At 41.5% G+C, this 7969-nt stretch overlaps 2 protein-coding genes across 5 annotated transcripts; one reads left to right on the top strand and one right to left on the bottom strand.

Moving 5' to 3' along the window:
* Positions 1–536: 536 nt before the first annotated feature.
* On the bottom strand, positions 537–5745 carry LOC108307575. Of its 3 annotated transcripts, XM_017532983.2 has the most exons (3): positions 5380–5499; positions 5183–5269; positions 537–2759 (listed from the first exon to the last, which is right to left on the bottom strand). In XM_017532983.2, exon 3 carries the CDS (start codon positions 2372–2374, stop codon positions 1337–1339), a length of 1038 nt encoding a protein of 345 aa, XP_017388472.1. In that variant the 5' UTR covers positions 2375–2759; positions 5183–5269; positions 5380–5499; the 3' UTR covers positions 537–1336. The 3 variants fall into 3 exon arrangements, with proteins under 3 accessions (XP_017388472.1, XP_037596055.1, XP_017388473.1); XM_037740127.1 differs by having other exon boundaries at positions 5213–5745; XM_017532984.2 differs by lacking the exon at positions 5183–5269 and having other exon boundaries at positions 5380–5495.
* Positions 5270–7309, top strand: LIPT2 (lipoyl(octanoyl) transferase 2). 2 transcript variants are annotated; one of them, XM_017532985.2, is made up of 2 exons: positions 5270–5947; positions 6578–7309. In XM_017532985.2, exons 1-2 carry the CDS (start codon positions 5311–5313, stop codon positions 6805–6807), a joined length of 867 nt encoding a protein of 288 aa, XP_017388474.1. In that variant the 5' UTR covers positions 5270–5310; the 3' UTR covers positions 6808–7309. The 2 variants fall into 2 exon arrangements, with proteins under 2 accessions (XP_017388474.1, XP_037596056.1); XM_037740128.1 differs by having other exon boundaries at positions 5270–5988; positions 6581–6697.
* Positions 7310–7969: the final 660 nt, after the last annotated feature.

Below are 7969 nucleotides of genomic sequence, written 5' to 3'. Positions count from 1 at the left end.
AAGGATGTCTGCTATTACTAACTCTTATTCAACATAGTACTGAAGTTCTAGTCAGTGCTATAAGGCAAAAAAGGGAAATTACAAGCATATCTATCAGAAAGGAAGAAAATGGAACTGTCCTAATTTGCAGGTAACATGATGGTCTACACAAAAAATCCTAAAGAATCACCAAAAAAAAAAAAAAAAAAAACAAAAAACCTTATAGGACTAACAAGTGAGTTTAGCAAAAAAGTAGGACCCAAGATAAATATACAAGAATCAACTGCATTTCTATATACTTGCAATGGACACTGAAATTTTAAATATCATTTACAATCACTCAAAAAAGAGTGAAATACTTAGGTATAAATCTAGCACACAGGATTTGTATGCTACAAAGCATTGATGAAACAATGAAAGCTACAAAGCACTGGTGAAACAAGTCAAAGGAGATCTAGATAAATGGTGTCAGATACTGTGTTCATGGACTGGAAGACCCAGTGAGGCAAATTTGTCAATTCTCCCTGAGTTGATATAAAAATTTAATGCAATTCCTATAAAAATCCCAACAACATTTTTTAATGGCCACCAATCCAGATCGACCAACAATATTTTTTAGACATACAAATCATTCTAAAATTTGTACGGAAAGGCAAAGGAACTAGAATAACTAAAACAACTTTGATGAAAAAATAAAGTGGGATAAATCAGGCTACCTGATTTCAAGATTATATAGTTACAGCAATCAAGACTGCAGTACAAGTTGAATATTCCTTATCTGAAATACTTGGGATCAGAAGTGTTTCAGGTTTTAGATTTTAGATTTTTTTTTAGTTTGAAATATTTACACATACACAATGAGATATCTTGAGGATAAGATCGAAGTTTAAATACAAAGTTCATTTATGTTTCATATACACTTTATACACAGACTGACGGTAATTTTATAAAATATTTTTAATAATTTCAGCATGACACAAAGTGTGGGTACACTGAACTATCAGAAAGCAAAGGTGTTAACACCTCAGCCACCCATGTGGATGATCTGTGATTGTTTGGCATCACCATCATTCCTGATTCTGAATTTATGTGCTACCAATAAACAATCATTTTCTTACACTTATTCACACATAAGTACTTAACAGTAAAAAATATGACATACAAGTATGTCAAAAATACTGTGCTGACTCACTTAACCTGAATACATAAAAAGAATTCAAGTTAAGTGAGTTAGCACAGTAGTGTCACCAGAATACCTGTAACAGCTGTTAAGCAACAGCAACAAGGAATAACAGTAGGCTTTCAGTTTCCAAGTAGAATGCTGTGTTTTGACTAAAAGGTTACTGTACACTGTATTTTATTTTATTTTTAGGTGAGAAGCAGCATCAGAAGCAGCTGAGGGACCAAGAAGTGGGTCCTGTAGAGATGAGGAAGCATTCCGTTGGATGGTTTTTTTAAATGTTTCTTTCAGAGTCATCGGCTTCATTAATGATGCTTTTTGTCTGAGAAGTCTCTCTTTGATTTTATAAAGTGACATGATTTCTTGTTCTGTTATGAATGCATGCTGCTCTAGTCCTTGAATTAGACCATCACACATTTTTACCATGTCGTCTACAGGCACTTTTTCTGCAGTGTCACCATCATCTTCATCATGATCATCTTGATTCAGAACCATTTTTGTTACTTCACCATTGGACAATGAATGAACAACTGGAGCCTCATTATTACTGTTAAAAACATCTTTGATATCCTCTTCTCCCAGCTTGCTGACAGTCTCTGGATGTATATTTTTTGTATACGTTAGGAGGTCAGACATTATTTTTTTCTCATTTGACATATGGAATCCTTCAAAGTCACCATCTTGTTCGTCATTATTACTGAACTTGTCAGTGAATTTCTTTGCTGCTTTATGACAAGCCGATGCTTTATCACCACAAATCTTTAAAAATGTAATGCCGTGTCTTTTCTTAAATTTCTGCAACCAGCCTGTTGAATATTCACAGTTCCCCTCAATTTTTAGTTCATTGTGATAGATCTTTGCTTGTTTCATGATCAGCATACCATTAAGTGGCATGTGTTCACTGCGACGCTGACGAATCCACTCTTTCAATACACGATCAAGATCTTCGTTTTTAGCTTTATGAAGTGTTTTTCTATTTTTCATTAATATCTGCTCATCACTTTCGGCATAAAACTTTAACAGTTTATCCTTCTGTTTCTTCAGGTCATATATAGTGGTCATTCCAACACCATACTCTTCTGTAAGATGTTTCACACTTACACCACTGTCCAGTTTTTCCAACAACTTGACTTTCTGTGCTATAGATAAACATAAATGCTTCCTCTTTTTCTTATCACTGATATTCACAGGGTTATCTTCAGATCTTTTTGACATTTTCAACAATATATTTACACCACACAGCAGAGAATATGCAAAAAAATGCAATGAGTAATGCACATAGGTCTTGTCCCGATGTGGAGCATTGTGGGAAACCTGTTGTTAGTGTGTCCAGCCTGCACACATGCCATTTAATTACTCTTTGTGGGGATGCATGGGGAAATCCAGGTGTGGGCAGAAAAACTGCAGCAGAAATGAGCTGGGAGGGTCTTTTTTTCATTGGGGATGTTGTGTAAACTGTGTGTTGTGCATCTGTGTTTTGACTGCAACTCACATAACATCAGGTATGAAATTTTCCACTTGTGGCACAATGTCAGCACTCAAAAAGTTAAGGATTTTGGAGCATTTCAGATTTCAGATTTTTAGATTAAGGATGCTCAACCTGTATTGGTAGAGGAATAAATACATAGATCAATGCAACAGAATACAGAAACCGGAAACAGGATCATGCAAATATGTCCAATTGGTTTTGAAAAAGGTATAAAAACAATTCAATGGAGGAAACATAGCCTTTTGAACAAATGGTGTTGGTGCAATGTAACATGCATATGCAAATAAACAAAAAAGAACAACAGCAACAACTGCCAAAGTTTTACACCTGTTTTAAAAATTAACTCAAAATGTATCATACGCTTAAATGTAAAATAAAAAATCTTATAAAAAATAGACACCAGAAGGTCTTCGGGATCTAAGGCTGGGCCGAGTCCTTATCTGGACCAGATGCTTTTTTTTTATTAAACCAAAAGCATAATCAATAAAAGAAGTGGTGGATAAATTGGACCTTATCACAATGACAAACTTTTGCTTTTCAAAAGATACTGTTAAGACGATGAAAATAACAAACCATACACTGTGAGAAACTATTTACAATGAACATATTTGACAAAGGGCTAATATCTAGACTATATAAAGACATCTCAAAACTCAACAACACACAAAAAAATTAGAAAATGGACAAAAGACATGAACAGACATTTCACTGAAGGGAATATACACATGGAAAATAAGCACATGAAAAGATGTCTAACATCATTAGTCAATAGGGAAACACAAATTAAAATCACAATAAGATACTACCACACACCTATTAGAATGGCCAAAATAAAAGCTAATGCTAATGAGGATGCAGAGAAACTGGATCATTCATACTGGCAGTGAGTATGTAAAATGGAATAACTGCTCTGGAAAGCATTTTGGCAGCTTCTTAAAAAAAGAAACATGTAACTAACATGCAACCCAGCAACTGCACTCCTGGGCATTTATTCTGGAGAAGTGAAAACTTATGTTCCCACAAAAACCTGTACACAAATGTTTACAGTACCTTTACTCAGAATATCTTAAAACTGGAAACAACCCAGGTGTTCTTCAGCGAGTAAATGGCTAAACAAATTGTGATACATTCAAACTATGGACTACTACTCATTAAAAGAAATAAACTATTGATACATGCAACACTTGGATGAGTCTCCAGAGAATTATGCTGAGTGAAAAAAAATTCTAAAAGGTTGCATACCATATGATTCCATCCATACAATACAGATGTTTGCCAGGGATTAAGAAACAGTGTAACTACAAAGAGCAATATGAGGGAACCTTGTGGTGATGGAAATGTTCTGCATCTTGACTGTATCAATGTCAGTATCCTGGTTGTGATATTGTACTACAGTTTTGCAAGGTGTTTCCATTGGGGGAAGCTGGGTAAAGCGTACATATAATCTGTCTGTATTATTCCTTACAACTGCCTAAGTCTCCAATTTTCTCAAATAAAACATTTAATTAAAATATTACACATGTGGTTTCTCTTGTCTAAACCCTAATTTAAGTGCTTCATCAAACTGGAAAATTTCTCTTCTATTCCTAGTTTGGTGAGTATTTTGGTCAGAAGAGGTGTTTATTTTTGCCAACAGATTTATCTGTATGTATAATCATAGCTTTTCTTTTCTTAATTATTTTTGTTTTATTATTTCTTCCAATGAAGGCTTTTCTCTTTTAAGGTAAATCATATTGTTTGATTTTAGAATGCAAAACCAACCTTGCATTCCCGGGATAAACCCTACTTCATCATGATGTGTTAATCCTTTTAGAAACTGCTGGATTTGGTTTGCTAATATTTGCTTAGGATCTTTATGTCTACGTTTAAGAAATGTTTTCCAGGCACCTATGGTGTCTGAAAACTCCTCAGTTAAAGTTCATTGAATTAATTCAGGCTTGTTTAAATGATCCTCCAAGAGCACAACACAGCTGATGCTGTGGTCCAGTCACTCCCTCAGGGCCTAGACAGTCATTCCCTCAGCTTCTGGAGTTGGTTGCTGATGATTCACAACTGAGTCCTTCTCTGGGGTCCGCCCTCCACCAAGGGACGCAGTCTCACCAAACCCCCCCCCCCCAAAAAAAAAACCAAAAGAAAAAAACCAAAAAATTCACATCGCCTCTCCAGGTGTAGCCTGTATCCACCATGACTGACCAATGCAAGGATATGAGTTTCTGGCCTCCTTGCTTTAATTTGGAACTACTCTGAAGGGTCATCCTAGGCTCAGAGCATCCCTTGAGATTGGTCAAGGCCTCTGCTGCAACTGCTTTTGCAGGCTTCTCCCTCTGCCTACAAATTCTTGCTTCCTTCACTTTCTTATAGGTGCTGATCTTGAAGTTCTGCTTACCCCCACAAATAATCTTGTAGGAAAGCTAATCACCCTCTTGCATCCCCCAGGGGCTCAACCCAGGACACACACGTTACCCTGTTTTATTTTTATTTTCATAGCACTTAACACCTTATAAGTGAAATAACCTTATTTACTTAACACTTACTTAACGTCTGCTGTAAGAATGTAAGCTTACCAGGATAGATCTTTCTCGTACGCTACGCAACGCTGTATCCAGCGCCTACAGCAGGCCCTGCAGAACATAGGAGGCACTGAATACTGGTTGTTGAATGAATGGATGAGGCCTACCCTGAGTTGGGTCGTGGGATCACACAGCCCCCTCTTCCACCTTTTGACACGAACCTGGGAGCCGCGGCTCAGGGTGCACCCCTGCGTCCCCGCCCCTCAAGCCACGCCCCAGGCTCAAGCAGAGGGCGGGGCCCCGCGGACACAGCGGTGGACGCGATGCAGCAACCGGCTCTTCGGCTGGTGCGTCTGGGTCGGGTCCCGTACACCGAGCTGCTGGGGCTGCAGGACCGCTGGTTGCGGCGGCTACAGACCGAACTAGGCACTGAGGGCCTGTCGGGGACTGAGGCGGGCGCACTCCTGCTCTGCGAGCCCGCAGGGCCCGTGTACACTACCGGACTGCGCGGCGGCCTCACGCCCGAGGAAACTGCGCGGCTACAGGCCTTAGGCGCCGAGGTGCGCGTCACAGGCCGCGGCGGCCTGGCCACCTTCCACGGCCCAGGCCAGCTGCTCTGCCACCCGGTGCTCGACCTGCGGCGCTTCGGCCTGCGCTTGCGCAAGCACGTAGCGGCGCTGGAGGCGTGCGCAGTGCGCTTGTGCGAGCTCCAGGGCCTGCAGGGCGCCCGCGCGCGGCCCCCGCCCTACACCGGAGTCTGGCTGGACGAGCGCAAGATCTGCGCGATTGGTGAGCGCCGTGAGGCGGGGCGGGACCTGAGAGCCAGGGGCGTAGCTTGAGGCCTGGGGGCGGGGTCTGACGGGACTGGACCAAAGGAGGCGAGGGTAGAGCTCGAGCCGGGAGGAGACGTATCTAGCGCGGCTTTGAATTACAACTACCCGCTGCGTTTCAGTTTGTTTGTTTGTTTGTTTTTGTTTTTACCACAGAAAACTCACTGAAGCGTTTGAGTTTTTAAGCTTCTTCACAGATATCTTATATTCAGAGGCAGAAGGCTCCTCTCGTCATCTAGTCCAACACGCTTAATGTGAATGGAGAGACTGGAGAGGTGAATTGCCAGGTTATTTCCTGGGAATCACAACGTTATGACAATAAGTGCTAATTTTCAATTTTATTTTAAAGCATCGGAATCTGTGTTAAAACACATTTTCTGGAATCCTCATGATAAGTGCAGCTTCCTTGAAGCCAAGTACCCCTTCCCTTCATTTGTTTTCTTTTCCCATCTGCGCAGAACCCCTTGTTTCTCAGAAACAAAAATTGAAAACCAGTGATCTAGTCCAGTTCTCTCATCGCCCTGAGAGGGATCCCGAAGCCCGGGAAGTGCAGGGTGTCTACTCTAAGACCCCTTGACTTGCCTTGCAGGAGTCCGCTGTGGAAGGCACATCACATCCCACGGCCTGGCTCTCAACTGCTCGACGGACCTCACATGGTTTGAGCACATCGTGCCCTGCGGGCTGGTTGGGACAGGTGTCACTTCCTTGAGTAAGGAGCTCCAGACGCACATCACCGTGGATGAAATAATGCCACCCTTCCTTGTGGCCTTTAAGGAGATCTACAAGTGCACACTGATCTCAGAGGACAGCCCCAGCTGAAGAGCACTCATAACAGCCAGGATGCTCCTGCCTTGGCAAGCACCAAGTCTGACTTGAGTCACCTACTGAAACCCAGATTTTAGACCTGGCCTGTCATTCACTGATGATGAAACAAAGGACAAATCATGAGCCCTGAGCCACTGTTTTCATATGTATCCTGTTTTATTTATGGCTCCCCTCCCCCCAGAAATACTTGATGTGAAAACAATGTGAAAAGCAACACACACTGTGTAAAATATTAGTACTACTGTTGACAGCAGTGTCCCAGAGAAATTCAGATGTCATAGATTGTCATTTCTCAATTGTTACTTCCTCAATACTATGTCTAACTGGGCAATTCTGGGCTCTAGTTCCTTTGGTTTTGTGGGAATCAAATCTGAAAGGCCCAGGTGAAGGTGATGTGATGTGGTGCTTTTTCATTCTCAAGAGACCTGGGTTCTTTCTGCAATAAAGGGAAATGGGAAGAACCTTCAAAGAATAAAATGGGATCTTGTTTTCCTGGGTTTGACTCCTCAAGTTTGATAATTTAGCAGTTTTTAGTTGGGTTACTCTGAACTAGGCCCAAGACTGGAGGAAGAACAAGAACAATTTCTCATACTGTACAAATGCCAAAGATAGAAGGGAGTTTTTCTTACGAGACCTCTAAGTTTGTAAGCCTGCAAGCCTGCGTATTATCTGTCGCTGTGTGACTTAAAACAACAGTAAACATTGATTATCTCATTGTTTGTGGGTCAGGAATTTGGGGGAAGCCTAGCTGGGTGTTTCTAGGTTGGGGTCTCCCACGAACTTGCAGTTAAGATGTCAGCTGGAACTGCAGTCATTCAAAGGATTGGCTGGGCTGGAGGGTCAGCTCCCTATATGGTGCACTCACATGCCTGGCTGGTTACGGTTGTTGACAGGAGGCCTCAGTTCCTCACCATGAGGACCTTTCTATAGGGATGCTTGATTGTTTTCATGACAGGGCAACTGGCTTCCCCCACAACAAGTCACACCAAAGAGAGACAAACTGGAAGCCATAATGTCTTTGATGACCCAGCCTCAGAAGTCACACAGTCATTTCTGTAGTCTTCTAACAGATGAGCCCTGTTCAGTGTGGGAGGGACTTCACTAGGGTGACAAGAGGTGAGGATTATTAGGGACCATCTTGAAGAATGGCTATTAA

Source organism: Cebus imitator, unplaced genomic scaffold (genome assembly GCF_001604975.1).
Source record: "Cebus imitator isolate Cc_AM_T3 unplaced genomic scaffold, Cebus_imitator-1.0 Scaffold79, whole genome shotgun sequence".
NCBI classification, from domain to species: domain Eukaryota; kingdom Metazoa; phylum Chordata; class Mammalia; order Primates; family Cebidae; genus Cebus; species Cebus imitator.
Note: the sequence above shows the minus strand (reverse complement) of the source record. Positions and strands in the feature narration are given on the sequence as shown.